Raw genomic sequence first — 21,089 nt, forward strand, 5'->3', positions numbered from 1 at the left:
ACACACACACACACACACACACACACACACACACACACACACACACACACACACACACACACACACACAAATGAAACAATCATGATCAAAAATAAAATGCGTGTCAAATTACACTTTAAAGTTAGCAACTAATTTCTACCTGGAAGTTATCAGTTAGATATTTTAGTTTATTTATTTTTTATTTTATTTTTTTGTGATTGTTTGAGAATATCCTCAGGCCGTTCTGTGACGCATAATTTGAAACCTGAAATCTATGCATTCTAAACTGAATCATATGCTGCTGCAGCGACGGAAATGATTCTGTGCGTTATGTGTTGAAATTTTTCACTGTGGTTAAACATTGACTCCTCTTTGAGCCACCAAGTCCATGGGACAAACAAATGGTTTCACTGTGACTTGTGCATGTTTTTGAAACACTATCTTGTTACTCTCCAACTTGATAAAACAAAAAAACTGTTGAATTAAAGCATACAGTGCAGTCAAGTTGTCAAATACTGGCAAGCGCTGACAGCAGTAAAGCTCCCAGCAACATCAGTTTTCTTACTGCATTTTAGCGACCTAAGTAGGCATGCCCAGTTTTGTTACATGTTATTTGTTGTAATCAGAGTGGCATAAACTGTACAGCTGCTTCTTACTGTTTTGCTGTATCTTAATATGAAAGACAATTTAATTTCAGAAGATTTAGGAGTGCAGAACAGAAAAAAAAAGATTGCAATTTTTCTGACACAAATTTACAAACCTCTTCTGTGCTTGTATTGRAGATTTCAGTCTTGCACATAAAAAAGAAGCCAGTGCAGCAGTGGGCAGGAAAATGTTCCAGTCTGCATGAACGAGCCATAAACTTGATTGCAAAGCACAGGTTTATGAGCCGTGTCTGATACAGCACAGTAAGACAGATAATACAGTTCTCCAACCAGTAACTATCATTGCTGAATTCACTCGGATCTTAACCATTTCTTTTGTTAAAGTTCTTTTTTCATTGACACACCAGCCTCTAAAAGAAAAGCTTTTAGAATCAAGGAAAACTGTTTACCAAATTCAGCTTGTGAAATGCACTAGCGGTGCGCAAGTGGAACATGTTGCACAGAGTTATCCAGGCACATGAGCGTAATTCAGCAAATACAATTAAACTTGGACAGCGTATGGTTAGGTCAGCTGACGAAGCAGATGTATGCCTGAAGAGGAACTCTGCCTAAAAAACCTGGGCAACTCCGGATAGCTGTGTTGTTTCGTTTTGTGAGTCTTTACACGACTTGTCAGCTGAGTGCAGTGAGCAAATTCCAGTCTGAGAGGAAACGAGTGAATTCTTTGTTTGCACGTGTTCAAATGCCTGAGGTGGTCGGCGAGTGGAGCTGGGTGGGGTTCATTGTAGAGTGGGGGAGTGTAAYAGTTGAAGGATTCCTCCCAAGAGTGGAAGGGAAGGTCATGAAAACCCTGCAACAGGCTCCGTGTTTTGTGTTTTCACACTACTCATAGTCATTTAGGGGTGGGACAGCAGACACAAAACATCAGTTTTCAATTAAAGTTTCTGTTTATTGTGTGACATATGGTTTTCTGTGACTGAGTCCACGTGTTTCTAGAATGTGTCATTCCTTTTCAATGAGTGTTAAAGACAAAGAGCTCTTGGAACAGTGTTTTGCTCCTGCACCGCAATAATTTTGTTGTTTCATTGAAAAGTTTACGTTGAGCTTTGGGGTTATAATGTTTGGATAGGTCGTAGGTGTTTGTTTTGCTTTTGCTTGCTTTTCTGCTGGATAAATAACCAGCACTGTCTTCTCTTTTTGTGCAGCCTCATGAGTTTGATGAGTGTCGTTTTGACGTCAGCGTTAACGACAGTGTTTGGTACCTCAGAGCAGAGGATCCTGAGCACAGACTTCAGTGGATCGAATCAATAGAACTGCATAAGGTGAGTATTTTTTTTTTGTTGTAGTTTCATAGATTTATGGTTTTTTTTACTTATCTGTGAATGTTTTATTAAGATTTTGTTGTATTGAATTACTACTGGAAGTTAGAGATTACAGTCACTCATTGCTTGAATCCAGCTTGTTTGAGGGACGCTTAGACATCTTGACTCATTTTATCACTTAAGCTAACATTAGCTCACTCCTCTTTGTTTTCATAAAACAGTTAGATCATCACACATTTTCTTGGCGTTAGTCAATCTTGTGTGACAAAACTTACTAAAAAGTTGTTCATGGATATTGTTTGGGTATTATTAAAACATTTTACATTATTGTATAATGTTACATATTATAATTTCTGGACACCCGCATCAAACATTTTTTGCCTCGGCTCTGTTTACGTTCTGCCCCATTCTCCCATCACAACCAGCTACAAAACATGATTCTACAGGATCCTGTAGCAGCCGAAATAGTTTTTATTGTGAATATCAAATGTAAAATATAACACAGATTATGAAAGAGTCACTTATTAACTGATTAATTCTGTTTTACAGTAATTTCCATTATTAACGTCTGAGTTTGTTTTCCACATTGCAAGAACCATCAACCTTAGAATCACTTTCATCAGTTTGGCTGCATTTTTCACATACTTTTAGTGTTCAAGTTGAACTAGTGGTCATTACCCCCCCCCCCCCCCCCCCCCCCCCACACACACACACACACAACAGATATGGGCTTTTGTACTTTTTGTTCTGGAAATAGGGCGTGGCAGCTCAATCATTTCAACACACATACAGAGTTTGGTACTCTGGGAATGGGAAGAATCTGAGCGAGGTGTAAGGTGGTATCCCCCTTCACTAAAAAAAAAGCCACTGCTCCCTGCGAAAGGACTTCTCTTAATGCCGTACAGCTTCTGCGATGAGTGTGTAAAGCAGATTGATTATGTTTTCAGAGTTTTTAGTTTTATCTTTTTTCTGTGAGAAAGAGGTGTTTTCAGAAGTCTGGCTTTGACAAGCCTCTGTGTCAAGTAGGGGTGCGCCCATTGCAGTTTTCCATTGAATCACTAAAAAGCCTGACCTGCCGATTCCACTTTTGGTTGATATGATCATGGTTCATGCAGGGTCTAAAAAAGTCTAACATTTGAAAGTCMAAATTTTAGGCTTAAGTCTTTAAAACACCCAGTTTTAAAGACTAATAACAAAAAGACTAAATTTAATTTTGTCAAGTCTTAATTTTTTTACTTTTGATCATTCCTGAGAAGTGTTGGCTGCATAAATAAACAGAGTAAAACGTCATAATCAGAGGTCGACGCGATCTGTCTTCATGACGTGCTAAGTTTGCTACCGGTCTTGGTTCATGGTGAAACTACAAATCCGTGATAACTGCAGGCAAAAAAATGGCACAATTTACTTCCATGTTTACAACCTCTTTGCCACTCTAACCCCCCGAATACGACGGCTTGTTCATCCACCCAAAAAACAAAGAAGTTCAGTCATGTCCACTGCTTGTCATTTAAACTTGGGAAAGTGTGTTTTCAATGTGACTTGCATTTAGTTGGAAGCAGTTCACAGCAGTCGATATGAAGGTCTCATAGAAATGACAGTTTCATTAAAATAATTTAATGTTCTTGTATTAAAATTATATATTCTTTAATAGCTAAATTGATAGCAATAAAAGGTTTCTATGTTAAAATTTCTGGGACCATTTGAATGTTTTTGTTAATGTGTCGGTTTTGGTCTTAAATGTCATTCCTAATGGTATTAAAAGGTCTTTTAAAAGATCTTAAATTTCATTTACTGAAACCTGCATGAACCCTGTTTGATTCTCTTTTAGAACTGACACTGTTGAGTGTTATAAGGTCACAATATGTTGCAATTTTATTGTATTGAAAAACATTGATAAATATACACTTGAAACAATATGAATTTGTTTGGAGTGGACTTGAGGCTCACTGCAAACCAAAAGGGGATGGGGGCTGACTTTCAGACCTTTGTGAAGGTATACAAGATCTGTGGATAAGATCAGAGTCCCATGTAAGGATCGGCCAATTTCCCAAAATTAGGGAAATCTGTGCCAATTTATTGGTGCACCCCTTTTGCCAAGGGTTCGTTTGGCTATAATTACATGTTATGCACCATGTTTTCTCACAGTATCACACGTGAAGATCACATTAATTATTTGCCATATGGTTTACCACTTGTGATTATAAACGGGCCATTTGTAACAATTATGTGTAGAGTTTCTATTGTATTTCCCCTACAATTGTCCATCACAACCCAATTTTATATATGGAAAAAATAAAATTTAAATATGAAAAATATCAAATAAGATTTCAGAACCACTGCAAGTGTAATAAAAAGGTACAGCATTTTTTGAAGATATTTTCATAAATATATCCAATTTTTTTGATATGCACTATATTTTGAGATATTTACAGTTTCACTCCTCCTCTGTAGGTAATATTTTAAACTTCCCAACAAATATTTATTTGTTTAACCAAAGAAAATAGAAAATAAAATAGAATATGGAGATCCAGTGTTGGTGGTAAAGAATCAGACGTCACGTCTGCAGCCAGGTTGACTTGAGAAATGCTAAATATCATGCCTGCATTAGTTTATTTTTTCTCTCTTTTCTATACAGTTTTAAAATCTTATTTAGTTTCTTTAATAWACCATACTAATAGGGCTCTTCTAGGATTAATAGTACTATATATCACTGAACTGGAATCCACCTGTCGTACACAGATATATTATGCACAAACTCACTGACAAGCTGCCTAATAGTTTTTTGTTTGTACCTGTTTAATAGTTTTTGTTCCCCAGTGTTTTGTTTGCAACTTAACGAGCAGTATTGTTAAGAGACTAGTGATTAATTCTCCAAATTGAAAAATAATTGCTCTCCTGTTAATTGTTCAGATTCTCTACTGAAATGAAGCTGTAGATTGCTTTTTTTTTCTGTTCCTTTAGTGCTGCTAAATGTTGTTAGTATTTTGTGTGCACCTGCATGTCTCTGGTCCATTAGCAATTGTGTGAACATGTTTCAGGGTTGTGCCTGAATCGTGACTCAACCTCAAATGTTAATGTGGAGTTCATGTAGGTAGTGTGTTTGTGCTGCTCCCAAATGGTCAAAGAAGGATTTACATCGTGCGAGTTGTCTACCTTGTCTGTTACTTTATTGAAGCACACCTTTTTTACTACTTACATGAATTTCTTTGTTTTATTTTTGAAATTCCTAATGTTAAAAATATCATGTTGCAGTAAATTACACACAAAACACCCTTTAATCATCAAGTCATGATATTGAATATTGAACCCCTTGATATTGTCACTACTTACAAATATCTTGGGATTACTTTGGATTCTCATTTGACTTATCATGATCATGTACAAGTCTTAACCACAAATTTGAAACAGAAATTATATTTTTATTCAAATATTAGATCCAATCTGACATCTTCTGTTTCAAATATCTATCTTCATGCCATTATACTCTCAACCATGTCGTACTGTTTACCTGCTTGGTCTCTTACAACAAATGAAATCTTAGAACCCATAGTTAGGCTCTACAACAGGMCTTACAAAATTCATAAAAAACTTCCTGGTTGGACTCATCAGACTCATCATTGTATAGTTCTTTCATCGTTTGATGCCTTGACTTTTCAGAATTATGTTTTGTATAGTGGTATTAATTTATATTTTCAGATCTTCCAAGGTGCCAATTATGGAACTCTCTGTGCATTGCTGCCCAAATCAAATTCTGGAAGTGGTCATTCAACTAGATCTGTTTACAAAAGGACAACTGATATTACCAACTTTTAAAAACTGTTACGGCCAGAGGTCTTTCTTCTATGTTTATACTAAAGCATGGAATGACATTCCTCAAAACATAAAGTCCATTTCAAAACTACAGCCCTTTTAAGAAGAATCTTGTCTGCCATCTGCTGGACACTTTTTGTTGTGCTCATATTTAGACGTCGTATTTTGCAAATGCTGCCTTCCTGAAATTTGATATGCTTGTTTGTCTTTGTGTCTATGGTGTATAATGATGTGATTGTGATGTTGTATTTCTGAGTGTTTTATGTGCTGCAGAACAGAAACCTACTGTAAAACAGCAATTATGCTGAGTCAGGCTTGATTTTTAGTAATCTTTTCCTGTTAAATCAATAAATCAAATCAATATAATGGTAGTTGTCATCGATATTGGTCACTTTTGTTGGCTTTCGTTTTCATTCTTCCTTTTCACTCATGTGAATTGCTAGATCCATGTGGGGGTTGAACAAGTCATTAGTACAGCTTTAAAAACCCATTAGGTGCAGTTTTGCAATTGTAGACATTTTCCATTTCCATACAAGTATTACAACATTAGGTTGCTTTGGGAAAAAACATTTGTGTGCAAGTTCATTTGTGTTTTTATATGTGGGCGTGTTTGTGTTGGTGGTGAGAAAAGTGCTGCTAAATGTGTTGATGTTAAGGACTGCTCTTTATCAATATTGCATGATTTTTTTTTTTCAAAGCAACAAATGAACAAAAAATCTTCAACAAACTGATGAAACACTTGCTTAGAAATATTAGAGTATTGGTATTTGAGAAGATGGGTAAAAGTACTTGAAAAATTATGGAGTTTTATCACTTTCCACTGAAAAGATTGAACAGTGTTAGCCCCGATCAGGGAGATGCCAGCAAGTTAAAGTTAGATGGGGAAGCAAAAAGTCACACAGAAAGATTTGTAAAGTATAGAATCCAGACAAATATTGCTCCCTGCCTCCCACTCTTAAACTCCAGTCTCTCTCTTTTGCTGTGTCATAATATACAGTAGGCTGCTTCACTCGCCCACCTTACCAGTCTTTCATTGGTTTATTACACGAACGGCTCCAGACAGCGCTCATCTTCTCTCTAATGCATCCGTCCATGCATGCACACATCTCTTTTGCTCCACTCTCGCTCCCCTCAATGCAACCGCACACAGTCACGGATGCTTGCTCGGTGATGGATGCTGGACAGAAACACAGACGCAATGAAATGGTTTCACATATCAGGGTATGTGCTCTCTTGATGTATGGGTATAGGACGAGTGGAGTGCATGTAAGTTTTTATGTGAAAGCGGACAATATGATTGTAAGCAGACACTGCATCGCTCAGCTGAAGAATTACAGGACTCTTTTTCCTGACTCTGTTTCTTCTGCTTCAAAGAGCATCTAGTTTCTGCTCCTCGTTTAAGTGCTTTGAAGCAAAAGATTACTCCCCCCCCCCCCTCTGTCTTTGCATCGTGTGTCTCGGTTTTCATTCACTTGATAAGCTTGTCTTGTTCCTTTTCTTCACCTCCTCTTCCTTCTTGTTCCATAGTGAGGTGTGCCCAGGGAAACGGGAAAACTGGATTAAAGCTTCTGCATTGTCAGATCAGAGTGGTGGGGGAGTGCCTGGCCATGTTGGGGCCAGCAAACCGTCAGAACTGCAGCAGTGTCCTGCTCTGCTTTGGCTGTGGGATTGGCAGAATGGTGGGCTTATAGTGTGTTGGCATGCTGCCTGTTCACTGTCACAGGTTTTTATGATAAAAGTTTAATGTGAATGGGTTGTGTAAATATGTTTTTACCTTGCCCATAAATTTAATCCCGTTTTATTTGCATGCAGGTTTTGACATAACTGGCACCAATGAAAATGCATCCCTACTAAATTCCTGCATGTGCTTAAAGTTGTTTGATTTTTTTCTGCACGTTTGTATGCTAGGAGGTGATTTCACAAGCAGCAGTCTGCACATGTGAGTTCTCACACAGGTTGCTGCTGTCACAGCATGTCCTTTAAATGGTAACACCACAAGATAACTTTTTGTGCATGTATGTGTGTGGGTGTTCAGTATGCATGGATTTATGTGGATGAGCAGGTGCACAAAGATAGTGCTGTTTGCCATCGTCTCTCATTTGTCCTCATTGCTTCAGAGCTGTGTGATTTCAAAAATATAACCTAGAATTTTAGGGTCAAAAGAAATTTATAATTGTTTTTTTTTTTTTTTTTTGCTTGAAAGTCGTGTTTTTATTACAAATATTTTCAAAGTAAAAATATGACAATAAAGATATTTGTGTTTAAACAGATATTTGTTTGTTCTGAAGTAGTAGTCTTTAGAGAAAGGAAGTAATGAACAAGGAGAGCAGTGAATGATTGGTTTGGTTTTCAGCTTTTTTAACATAATTGTATAAAATTAGGTTAATATGATAATGACATCCATCCATAGCTACATGCTAAACATTTGAATAAGTTTTTTTTTTTTTTTAAAAAGACTTGGCATGTTGATGTAGATAGCTCACTGTAGATAAGGATATTTAATTCAGAGAGCTGTAAGTACATGATGAAAGCAGCCAAAATAGAGACAGGGTCAAATAAATACTTCACAAAGTTGCTACATGTCTCTTGTCGCCTGTACAACATAATGGACCACATTTTAATGTTTACTTGTTAATATTTGTTGAGCCATCTGGGCAGATCACAGCAGCTTAAGCACCTTAAGGCTTACATGCCCAAATTAGTTCAGATAAGTTTCTGAAGCAGGAGCTGTAAAGGAAAGCTATAAAGACGACAGCAGTGTAAACAGCTGCAGTTTAAAAACAACAAAAAATGTTTGGTAACTGAATTTAATTTTTATATTAATAACTTTGTTTATAAAGCACTTTCAACAAAGTGCTGAACAGTTCAAAAAAGGTTAAAAAATAATAATAATAATWAATAAAAAATAAAAACGATAAAACTGAAGAGATACATTTGTTCTGAAACCAACAATCATTGACCCATGTTTTAAATTCAAAGGTAACATTTAAGTGGCACAGCTCTGATAGTTGCTTTTCCATTTGTGTTTCTAGTTATCTGCAGCAAAAACCTTCTGTTTTTCACTGTTTTTGTCAGAAATTATCAACGAAATCGTGTGTTTAAAGTGCCGAGTTGGGAGGACATTAATCACTTTAAACTTAAATTTATCTCCCAATGTTCATGCAGTCACAATAACACAGACATCTTGTGTTTTCTGTTTGTCTTCTTTTGAACACTTTCCTCCCCTCTCCATAAATGTGTTTTATGTCAGTCCTCCCAGTTAGTCGCTTTGCTGTGAAGGGAGAGCCTGTGGCTGAGGAATGTTTTGTGATTTCTCTCAAGATTGTCACCTGACTCCCTCTTTGGTTTACTCGGTCTCTAGGAAATTCCATTGCGTTACACTTTGTCAACAGAAATAACTTGGTCTTGTGTTGTAATCACAAAGACATGTATTCAGAAAGCCTTAAATAAGTTCCACTGAATATGTTGGGTTAGACAGCCTATCGCCACGTTGTTCAAATGTAAATGATTTTGATCATTGCTGATGGGAGTCGTGCATTTTGAAACCATAATGTCGAATCTTGACAATTCTTAACTGTTACCAGCTGCATGTGGGATAACGGAGAATTTTTGCGTTGGTGTGTCTGACAGGGTGTGCATGCCCTTAACACTGTGTAATAAAATTGTTACTTCGCTGAGCTTGCACTAGTAGGCTCTGTCAGAAGTTGGCTGTTTAATGGAACGAATGACCCCACTGCCACTCCCAAATGCCTGATCCAAGATTTGTTTTACAACCCATTGCTTGACTCCACACTTTTAGGCTCCAGAAACTTGACACAACTTTGTTCCATAACATTTTTAGCAACAGTGACAAAACAAAAAAAAAACTATCAGTTCAGATAATTATTTTGGTAAAGAACAGACAGGTAGGGTTATGGAGCTCAGAAATAATGTGTTGTTATTTTTAAGGTTGTTCAGTAAAATAGTATTTTATTAAAGAAAACCATTGGTAATTATTGCTTTACGTAGGATGAACTAGCATTTTGCTGCTTTTGTATATTGTCTTTTAACAAAGCACTACTACGCAATTTGGATTAATTTAGAAAATTATGTAAAATAGAGTGCTTTTAATTTGATATTAGGTGCAAGATATGTTGTAAAGGTCATATCTTATTAGCCATGAGGCTGATATTCAAACATTTAATTGTACTGTCATTATGTTTTGCTATTTTAATAAATCAAAATTACACTTTTTTGTTGCACTTTAAGGGTGTTTGTTTTATGTTTTTTATTTTTTACTAGGGATGTCCCGATACCACTTTTTCACTTCCGATACGATACCGATATTACAACTTTGAGAAATGTCCGATACCGATATTGACCCGTTACTATAACAGTGCAAGTCACACACTTTTACCTATTTTGTAATGTAAAATCTTAGAAAAATCTTGATCAGATCAAACAGTGAAAAAGAGTAGGTATGAGAAAAACTGACCCATTTATTTTAAACCAATGGATCACATACATTTTACACTGAAGAACATTATACAATTTAATAAATAAAATAAATTACAATACCCTGAAAAAATAACATAATAAAAACAAAATGTACTTTTACAGTGTAAAATAATTCAAAATCACTCCAGTTATTTTTTTTACCATCTGTCAGCCTTGTGCTGCTTTATGGTGGAAAAAACTGAAGGTGGGGACAAAACAAAACCCCACATTATTGTCTGTTCAAAGTTAAGAGTCCACAGCTCCAATTTTACTGATTGTAACCAAAACAATGTGATCATTGCACTTAATCTTCACTCAAACAAGTGTGTAAACAGATTAAACATCAATCTAATAACAAGAGCAAAAAATAAATAGTAAGAATTAGTTATTTAAATTGATAGCTACCTTTCTTAGTGCTAAATTTCCACTTTCTATAGTCTGAGCATCATGTGGAGATCAGCCTCTCTCTCCTGCAGGGAGCAGATTTTATCACTGCTCTCGTCATGTCGCTCATATTCCAAAACAAAAGCTGTGCTCTCCTTTCTTCTGTCCATCAAGAGCTAATCCACGGATGTCAAAACAAGCGTGCTGTCCTCGCTTCTGCCCGCTTAGAATCACCGACCCGACCAGAGAGGAGGTTCCGAAACAGCGCGGCTGTGTGCGGTCACTGGACCGAGGCTGAACCGCAAAGCTGCTGCCAGGGTGGAGAGTAGTTGTCGCTCCGGTTTAAAACGTTCACGGTTCTGTGTTTCCCCTCGGAAAACTTGTGCATGACAACTTTACACTTAGCTGCAACTCTGTTTTTGATGAAAATAAAAAGTTCTGCTGCCGACATTCTTGCTAACTTGTTAGCACTGCTGTTGTTATGACCACGTGAGCGCTACAAGCAGGATCCAAGCGCTGCTGGATAGAAACACTGGAGCGGAGTCAGTGAAATGCTGGAACGGACTGCTAATATCGGAGCGCTGATATCGGACATTTTTTATGCAGTCCGATAAAATCCGATACTCGTTTTTTGGCTGATATCGGACCRATATCCGATATTGATATCGGATCGGGACACCCCTATTTTTTACCAGTTTAAAAAGTAGAAAACTACAAAGATTAAGCCAAAATGAGAGACTGTTGTTTCTCATTTTCTATCAAATTGAAAACAAAATGGGACACGGAACACATGCAAGGTGCTCTGTTTGTTTGATTTCATAAGGTTGCAGTAAAAATGGCTTTAAGCCATTTTTACGATGGTTGGTTGACATGGATGGTTGTCAGATTTTGATTTTTTTTTTTCTGAGTAGGTGTACAGGTCCTGATCTCTTCCAAGATAATCATTACTCAGTGATGCAAGAACCTTTGTTTATTTTAATATATATTTCAGTGACCATCAGACTTTTCTCTCTGCTTCTTCTTTTCGTGGCCTCTCATGCTCTCCTCCCACCTCTTTGCTCGGATCGCAGGCCGAGTCTGGATATGGTTCAGAAACAAGTCTGAGACGTCATGGGTCCATGTTGTCTCTCACCTCAGCTGCTAGTGCCTTGTCTTCCACATCCACATCCTCCTTCAAGGTAAAGATACACCAGATACCTGAGTTGAAAACGTTTTCCTGATGTGAAGTTATTATAGTCTGAGAATATGACGATATATATTTAACAAACAAACCAGACTATTTTGCATCTTTTTTACCTGTGTTCGTAAAGCCTTGCAAAGCAAGTACAACACAACTGTTGACTACTAGGATTTAGTATTAAAAACTTACTTTGTGTAACAACCATCAGATCATTGATTTCAATTAAAACAACAAATATAACCCTCTGATGTCTTTTGTAAATGTTTTTCTGTTCTTTGAATGCCTTTTGGTCATGACTTCCTCTCTGCCCAGAAGGGTCACAGGTTGCGTGAGAAGTTGGCAGAAATGGAAACCTTCAGGGACATACTGTGCCGACAAGTGGACACCCTTCAGAAGTACTTCGACTCCTGCGCCGATGCTGTTTCCAAAGATGAATTTCAGAGAGATAGAAGTAATTTATGGTTTCAGTATACTTCTGTGCATTTATAACATTAGATATGTTGTTAAAACTTGTAAATTAGTTGTAAATTCAGCCTTTTTATTTCTGTACTAAGTATAGCTGTGTAAAGGGGTCAGACTTTAGTTTGGCAGCAAATGGAAGAATTTATAGATGTTGGATTCTTTATTTTTTTCATGCAGTGTTAGAGCTGAAGGAGAGGCCCGATGAGGCTCGAGGAGAAGTGAAATCAATATCTGCTTACAGGACGTTTTGTGGGTTGTTTAATCTCTCAAGCAAAACCCGCTTCACATTCCTCCACATTTCTTTATTGATCTTACATAGTTTAATCTGAAATCTACTGCCTGGAAAATACAGACCCCTTTCTAAACCAGCTGAACTCTAATAATATATCTTAAAACTACATGTGACAGTGGAATGGAAAAAAAAATTGCTAAGATGACTTTGGTTCTCTTGTCAATAGTAGAGGAAGATGAAGATGAATTTCCCAGCACAACAAGATCAGATGGTGAACACAATCACAACAACAATGGAAGCAAAGAGAAATGTGAGTCCATCTGTGTCTACTTTCTGTCTATTTATGTTTTCATTTAAGATCCTCTCTGAAAATATAAATGCACTTAAGACCCCCACATACTCAGGCGTACTTGAGGCAGACTCAATGCGGACTCGAAGCGGCCATCTGCCGGACTGGACCGCGGTGTCACACAATAAACTGCCCGATGAGTTCACGTCGAACTGTTTTGGATGCGACACCAAGCTGATAAAGTTTAGAATTGGTATCATTTGTGGATGAAATGCATTCAAAATCCAAAGAGTGTCTCATGGAGGAGATTAGAAAACTTTTATGATGCATCATTGAAGGAATATAAGGACTTTCAGCGAGCAACAAATTCATGGGAGGAAATAGCTCAGATCCTAGGTAAGGTAGTTCTCTTCTTTTTTTCTTTTGTTGTTTTAAAGCTAAAATGCAAACTATCTCTTCCTCCTGATCCTTGACATCATGACTGAAATTGTGAGAAATTAAAGAATTTGTCAGGCGGTCAGTACACTTGAAAATTAGGGATGCACCGATATGAAAATTTCAACCGATATCGATATCCGATATAATTATTGCTGTTATGGCCTATAACCAATATTTACCGATATTACACAAACTCACAAATCATATTATGCATATACGCACAAACACACTTTTTTGATACCGTAAAACAACCAGACCTCTTACATGGATCCCTGCTTCAGTTTTTCCTGACTATGCAGAATCAATATCACTATTATGGTCAAACAGATGCTACTCAACCAAACATCTCCCCTCCCAAAACAAACACAAAGCTAAAAAGTGGGAAATCAACATCGGACTGCAATATCTGCCCAGTTTTACATATCGGACCGATACGATATTCTAAAAAATGACCAATATCGGCAGACATCGATATTAGTGCCGATATATCGTGCATCCCTATCGAGTATGAAGTCTCAAACATCCATGGACAATATGAGCGGAGTCCACGCAGCTCATGGACCGCACACCGTACGCACGAGTATGTGGGAGCATTTAGAGTTCGGTGAAGAACAGTTTTTGGCCACTTAACAGGTTTCTTATGAGTTTCACATCATCAAACATGCATGCATGTGTTTTTGTCACGCATAACATACTGTTTCACAACATGGTCTCCAGCAAATAAAACGTCATTAAAACCCATATGGTCTTTATACAAACAGACAATTAAAATGTCCTGATGCATCTCAGTAATCCAGGTAGAAAAAAATCAAAAAGAAAAAATAATTAGGTCCTCTGGACGGGTTCTTCTTTAGTGAAACGTTTCATCTCTCCTCCAAGAGACTTCTTCAGTCTGATGAGTTTCAGGTGAACTCGGCCTTAAAAACAGGGGAAACAAAACAGCCACTGTTCAAAAGAATGAGCCAGTATAGACGAGCCACTTCGTCGGGTCAGGACTCTGCAGTTTACACTCATCTACAGGCCAGCGGTCACTCTTTCAGGGATGAAGATGTTCTCATTCTTGATAGAGAGGAACGTTGGTTTGAGAGAGGAGTAAAGGAAGCCATCTTTGTGAAGAAAAACCATCCACCATTAAACAGAGGTGGAGGCCTTCGTGTCCAGTTGTCCTCCTCCTACAATGCTGTTATTGCCAGTATGACTCAGCCCCCTGTGAGCAAAAGGTGTGAATCAGGGGGCCAACGATACCAACACAAAGAGGGAAAAAACAAAAACAAGGGGACATTGAGCCCCGCCTGCGTTCACTACATACACATGACTCGACACCTAAGAACCACAGCATCCAAACCAATAAGTCAGGTGATGGGGCACATGACCCTCTATGAACAATAGAGCTAATCAAGCCTATTGTTAAGCGATGGCCCTCTTTTGCATGTGACTGACCTCTTTATCCACCACGTGGAGGCAGTGCTTTTAAAAGATGGTTTATACTTCTTGTCGCACGTCTTTTACACCCAGCTGAGTGAAAAAAAGTTGCGCACTTTCCGTCTGCACTCCTGCTGCGATCCCCCGGTGACAGCTGTCTTATACATTACCCCCAGTCAGCACTCCGAGACGCAGAGGATGCGGTGCGGATCCTGTGATTGGTTCAAAGTTTGTGGGCGTTTTTGTGCTGTGTGACACCGCTACCTGCTAATTGCTTCCAGAGGCTGGTTTTTGTTTCTAAACATGGATAGTTTCAAAGAGAAACTCACCGAGGCGGTTCAGAGGTACAACCATCTGTGACTCCTCTACTGCGCCGCTGCGTGCTGAAGGTGAGGGGAGATCTGGTGGGCAAGTTCGTCAAAACGAGCAGCGGACATTTGAAAATAGGAAAAGTGTTTTTCATCATCCATCTCCCGCATCTGTTGAACCAACAAGCTAAACTCACAACTAGCAGGTTTTTTTTTGAACTAGCAGTTATTTACATGCTAAGCTATGCACGTGATGTATGCGGTGGGAGGGCCGAGGGAGGGATTACTATAATGTATCCCCTACGTCTTTTCCCAGTATAAACACTGAATGCTGTCGGTGACACACACGCAGTTACGTCATCGCTGGGCCGCAGCCACACGTCTTGCATGAAGTATAAACAAACCTAAAGGCTGAGTTCACCTGAAACTCRTCAGACTGAAGAAGTCTCTTGGACGAGAGACGAAACGTTTCACTAAAGAAGAACCCATCCAGAAGACCTGATTATTTTTTCTTTTTGAGACAATTAAAATATTAGACAAAAAACCATTAAGATATCACCACTGCAATATTTTAGAAAAACACGTTTTTTTAACTTGAGAAAATTTTATTAAATACTCAAATCTCTGTTTGTTATGCAAAATTGTTAAAGCTCTGTCATCTCTACCCCTTTCTCAGTTTATAAATATAAGGAATAACTCATATCGATTAACAAGAGGGGCGATCCGTGCAGACTGTATTGTTCCTCTCCGGAAAATCACTTTTAGTCAAAGTACTTTTTCAGTTACAGCTGCTCAGGACTGGAACTCTGTCCCTCAGTCAATCAAAGCTTTTACCACATATAATCTATTTAAAAAACAGTTGAAGGCTTGCTTTATAACAYAACAGATCTGTCAACATTTTRTTTAACTGCTTTGCCTAGTCCCACCATGTGACCACTTGTGTTTTAGCCATCTTGATGAAGGTTTATATTAGTTTTAATGATGCTCATGTTTTGTATAAAAATGTGTCTTTCTTTTGTGCGATTTGTATTGATTGTATTTTATTGTTATTTTATCTTTTGTATAACTATTTTGTTTATAGCAAGTCCAGGGACAACAGATGAAAATTAGCCTGTGGCTAACTCTGGCACATTTACAGAAATGTTGATTTAATGTGCATTGTCCCTTCTAAATAAATAAAAATGCAATTCAAACAAATGTTATCAGACAAAGATAATAAGAGTAAATACAGAATTATTATTTTTTTTAAACCATTTCATATATTATGGGAAAAAGTTATCCAAACTAACCAGGAAAAAGTAAATGCCCCCTTACTGGCATATTAACTGTTTGCAGTAAGTTGTGATGTCTGTCATGAGGCTGTGGAGGGTTTTTTCTGCTCCTGCTGTGAAACCCAAATGTTCCTGAGCTTAATTTTAATTTAATCACAGGACCAGGTTGGTTTTGATAGCTTTTGTTTCTTAACTCATCATTTGAAAATGACATTTTCTTTTTACTCGCATTATCTTTGTCTGATATTGTTTGTTTGCTCTAAAGTATTGAGTTTGTGACAAAAATAAGCTAAACCAAAGTCTACAAGGGGCAAATACTTTCTCACAGAACTGTGTTTACATTTAAAATTATTTCTAAGAATTTAAGCATTCTTCAGTTACTGAGAATGTTTTTAGTTTTCAAAAGAAAATATTGTTTTTTTTTTATTGGTTTATTTAATTTTAAATAAAAATGCAGCTGTTCGGTTTAGTTATAATTATCACCCGTGTCTGTCCCAGTGTCTTCTCCTGCCAGTCCCAAAGTTATTAACGGGATCGACTTTAAGGGTGAGGCCATCACCTTCAAGGCCACCACCGCGGGCATCCTGTCCACTTTGTCTCACTGCATCGAGCTGATGGTCAAACGAGAGGACAGCTGGCAGAAGAGACTTGACAAGGTATGAAATAAAAGTTTATGAAGAATATGTTGAACACCTCTGCGTGTGGAAGCGTGACTGAGTTTATGTGCTGTCAGAGGATGGGATTGTATTTGAAAATAAACTTTGTTTCAGGTTTTTAACCTTTTGTGAATTGTCTAAGTTTGAATAAAATTTTCTTTTGATAAGTTTTGTCATATACTTAGAATATAAAATACATATTCGGATGCATTTTAAAATTACTTTGTATTGTTCCTTAATTAACAAATAACTTTGACAAGAGAATTAGTTAAAAATGTTCTGCTGTAAATTTAAGTCATCCATTGCAAAAAGAGAATGGGCTGAAAAAGCTTTAAAACTTCTTATTACCTAATATTTAGAAAGCATTCAAAGTAATTGGATGAGTGTTGCTTATGAATTGTTCTGTTCTTTAATCTGCGTGTGACCTGATCCAATCAGATTCCTTCATTGTGAGCTTTCCAGGGCGGTTCTTGCTTAGCTGATGTTGTCAAACCAGTTTTTTTTTCTCCTTCAGCTGTGTGTGAAAAAGGCGTGTCACCCAACCCTAAAACACACAAAAGCCGGGAAGTATTTTCACTGAGACTCCAGTTCAGTGAAACTAGCTCGAAATACTTGATTGTACCTGGAAATGTCAATCTAGAGAAGAGAGAGGGAAAAGARTAGGAACAAATCTCATTTATTATCAAACCACACCGCAGGTGTGTACAGATAGGAATCTTTAGAAAATGTCTGCTCGGACGTCGCGGTTGTCCTGGTGGAAGCCTTCGATTCAGCGGAGCACGGAGCTGCTCAAACATCAGAAGCAGAGATGGATACCTTTACAGACACACTCTTCACTTCACGTAACAGTAGGTCTCTGTCTGTCGGTTCTGTTCGTGCACACAGCTGAAACCTGGATCACCTCGTTTGTTTTCTTACAGGTGTCAAATGTCTCCTTTTGTCCTTGTTCACCGTCTAGTTTTGCCTGGGTTCATTGAATTATTTCCTATTACAATGTACGTTTTTTTTTTTTTTTTGCTGGACATGTGATTGAACTATTTAACAGATTTGGCATCATCGTTCAGAAGAAATCAAAACACTGTCCTTTTTAGTTATTAAAGGAGGCCCAGTGCCTTAAAAACTATTCATTTTCTTAAAAGTAGTAATTTGTTGGGAAAACCAGTTTGAATGTAAACACAACTAAATGATGTTGTTTACCTGAATTTCAGCCTAGCAGACCCCCCCCCCTTTTTTTTTTTGTTTTTGTCAACTTAAGTCTTATCTGTCATCTGAGAAGCCAAATCTGCTTCTGAGTGCTGATGAGAAATAATTTTAATCTTCAGGATTGCGCTGAGATTCCTCTGTCTGTGTGTGCAGGAACTGGAGAAGAGGAGGAGGGTAGAGGATGCTTACAAGTCTGCAATGAATGAACTGAAGAAAAAGTCACACTATGGCGGCCCGGATTACGAGGCACGATGAGATAAGACCAGTTGTTTTGAAATGGCTTGATGATTTAAAAAGAAAATAAATACCAACAGATTTATCAGCGTTAAATCTTTCTGCACACTTTTCTGCACGTTAGACCTTCTTTAAAAGGATCCACGATTAGTTGTAACATTAGACTTTATTTGATAAACATTTATTTTAACTGTAAAATAAAGACTGTAAAAATACTGTAGGCTGTTTAGTTTTGTACATTTTTAAATATATATTTTAACACGGACAGAGCCATTTTCTTTAAACACAAAGCGTTCCGAGTAAATGGTGACGTGGATAGGTCCTCGGTGTGAGCGAGCTATATCCACGCTGAAGGTTAATCTTGGACAATATCTGATGATTGACTCTTTTAAATGAAACCAGAGAGCGTTGACAGAGAGGAGAAGGTAGAAATGACTCAGCCTGTAACTGAAAATATGGATGGAGGACAACAGAGCTGCTTCATGGAAGAAGAACAGCTTAGCCTGTTAGCCTTTGTGCTAGCGCCGACGCTATATTGCCTTATATGTATTAGCTCGGCACTAGCGCAACAAACAAGCTGTACTGAGGTCATCCATCTATATTTTCAGTTGCAGGCTGAGTCATTTTTGYGTTCCCCTCTCTGTCATGTGGATGGAGGACCTCGGTGACGAGAGGAGAATGTGTAGCACTGAGCTAATACATATATGGTGATAGCATCGGGGCTAACGCTAAAGCTAACAGGCTAAGCTGAGGTTCTTCTTTCCACGAAGCAGCTCTGTTGTCCTCCATCCATATTTTCAGTTACAGACTGAGTCATTTCTACCTTCTCCTCTCCAACGCTCTCTGGTTTCATTTAAAAGTATCGATCATCAGATATTGCCCAAGATTAACCTTCAGGGTGGATATAGCTCGCTAGCAGCCTCGCACYGRTGACCTATCCACGTCATCATTTACCCAGAATGCTTTGTGTGTAAATAAAGTGGCCCCGTCTGTGTAATATATTTTTAAACTTTTAGTTTAAAAATGATAAAAACTAAACAGCCTACATTATTTTTACAGTCTTTAAAATAAAGTTTAAAGTATACGTTTATCAAATGAAGTCTAATGTTACAACTAATCATGGATCCCTTTAAAAGATGCGTACACTTCTGACCCCTCGTGACGTTGGATTTTACAGGAGGGGCCCAACAGTCTGATTAATGAGGATGAATTCTTTGATGCGGTGGAGGCAGCGCTGGACCGACAAGATAAGATAGAGGAACAGGTAGGATAAAGAGATGAGAACTGTTTAACAAAACAAAACTCAACAGTTCTATCTGTCTGCCCTTTAGCCTCTGAAAGTGGACCTTTTGGGTACTCATTTACCAGTAAATGGAGGAGTCTTGGGTTTACCGTGTGTCTACCACCTGTGGTTTTATTTACAGTTTTATATTAGAGCTGTAGCTCTAATATATAACAGTTAAATTTGTCCAGAAAGCACATTAGGCCTCTTGTAGTCCTTTATCTCCCTCTTCTGTTTTCCTATTTAAAAATATAAACTAAAATGTGCATCTTCTTCCTGCAGTGCCAGTCTGAGAAGGTCAGGACACATCACCTCGCTCAGGTTCCTTCTAGTGACGTCTTTTCCACCATCGGTACGCACCGATTTGTTAGCAAGGTAAGCTGCAACTTTCCTATTTTCCTATTATGATGAACTTTACTTCCATCCTCAAACAATCCTCCTAGTTGTCTTTATTTTTTGTTTGTTTACATTACCGTCCCGTGTTCAGCGAACCGACTCACTAGTGTAATCTGTAACACCATCTTCTTGAACGTGACCTCACTTCATTGTTTTACACACATTAAATCAAGTCTGTGATTTCTGCAGTTTTTGAAAGATTTCATAACCTCTTCCACACGAAGTGCTGCCTCGCCCKGTTGTGATTTTTTTGGGGCTTCTTTCCGTTTTTGTTCTTCATTCGCTTCTTTCGAACATTTCTCTGTCGTGCAGTCCCGTAGCCATTCCTCCTCCCTGTCCTCGGCTGAGCTATTCAGCGCCTCCGATGATGTTCACAGATTCAGCGCTCAGGTAAACTGAGAGCACCTTCAGAGGGATGTGATGCAAGCGCCCCCTCCCTCTGAGCTGTACTGCAGACAGTGCAGAAAGCATGTTTTTTTTATTAAAGGGATCCATGATTAGTTGTAACATTAGACTTTATTTAATAAACATAGATTTTAACTGTAAAATAAAGACTGTAAAAATACTGTAGGATGTTTAGTTTTTATAATTTTTAAACTAAAAGTTTAAAAATATATTACACGGATGGGGCCATTTTATTTACATGCAAAGCATTCTGGGTAAATGATGACATGGATAGGTCCTACTAGAAGGCTGCTAGGGAGCTATATCCACCCTGAAGGTTAATCTTGGACAATATCTGACGATTGTCTCTTTTAAATGAAACCAGAGAGCGTTGACAGAGAGGAGAAGGTAGAAATGACTCAGCCTGTAACTGAAAATATAGATGGAGGACCTCAGTTTAGCTTGTTTGTTTGTTGCACTAGCGCCGAGCTAATACATATAGGGCAATATAACGTCTGTGCTAGCACAAAGGCTAACAGGCTAAGCTGAGGTTCTTCTTCCATGAAGCAGCTCTGTTGTCCTCCATCCATATTTTCAGTTGTAGACTGAATCATTTCTACCTTCTCCTCTCTGTCAACGCTCTCTGGTTTCATTTAAAAGAGACAATCGTCAGATATTGTCCAAGATTAACCTTCAGGGTGGATACAGCTTGCTAGCAGCCTCACACCAAGGACCTATTCACATCATCATTTACCC

General features: G+C 38.0%; 1 protein-coding gene across 7 annotated transcripts in view; it reads left to right on the top strand.

Annotated features, from left to right (window-relative positions):
• The window catches only part of cert1 (ceramide transporter 1), a 28,640-nt gene that overhangs the window by 1,119 nt on the left and 6,432 nt on the right, over positions 1 to 21,089 (top strand). For 3 of the 7 annotated variants that reach the window (XM_014029021.1, XM_014029019.1, XM_014029020.1), the window contains 9 exons: positions 1,790 to 1,906; positions 11,647 to 11,754; positions 12,069 to 12,207; positions 12,677 to 12,760; positions 16,677 to 16,834; positions 18,191 to 18,283; positions 19,449 to 19,535; positions 19,836 to 19,928; positions 20,262 to 20,339. In XM_014029021.1, coding sequence (XP_013884475.1) covers positions 1,790 to 1,906; positions 11,647 to 11,754; positions 12,069 to 12,207; positions 12,677 to 12,760; positions 16,677 to 16,834; positions 18,191 to 18,283; positions 19,449 to 19,535; positions 19,836 to 19,928; positions 20,262 to 20,339 — 957 coding nt within the window. Of the gene's footprint in view, positions 1 to 1,789; positions 1,907 to 7,301; positions 7,396 to 11,646; positions 11,755 to 12,068; positions 12,208 to 12,676; positions 12,761 to 16,676; positions 16,835 to 18,190; positions 18,284 to 19,448; positions 19,536 to 19,835; positions 19,929 to 20,261; positions 20,340 to 21,089 lie in introns of those variants that run through there. The other 4 variants (XM_014029022.1, XM_014029024.1, XM_014029026.1 and 1 more) reach the window with 4 other exon arrangements.

Source organism: Austrofundulus limnaeus, unplaced genomic scaffold, assembly GCF_001266775.1.
Source record: "Austrofundulus limnaeus strain Quisiro unplaced genomic scaffold, Austrofundulus_limnaeus-1.0 Scaffold843, whole genome shotgun sequence".
NCBI lineage: Eukaryota > Metazoa > Chordata > Actinopteri > Cyprinodontiformes > Rivulidae > Austrofundulus > Austrofundulus limnaeus.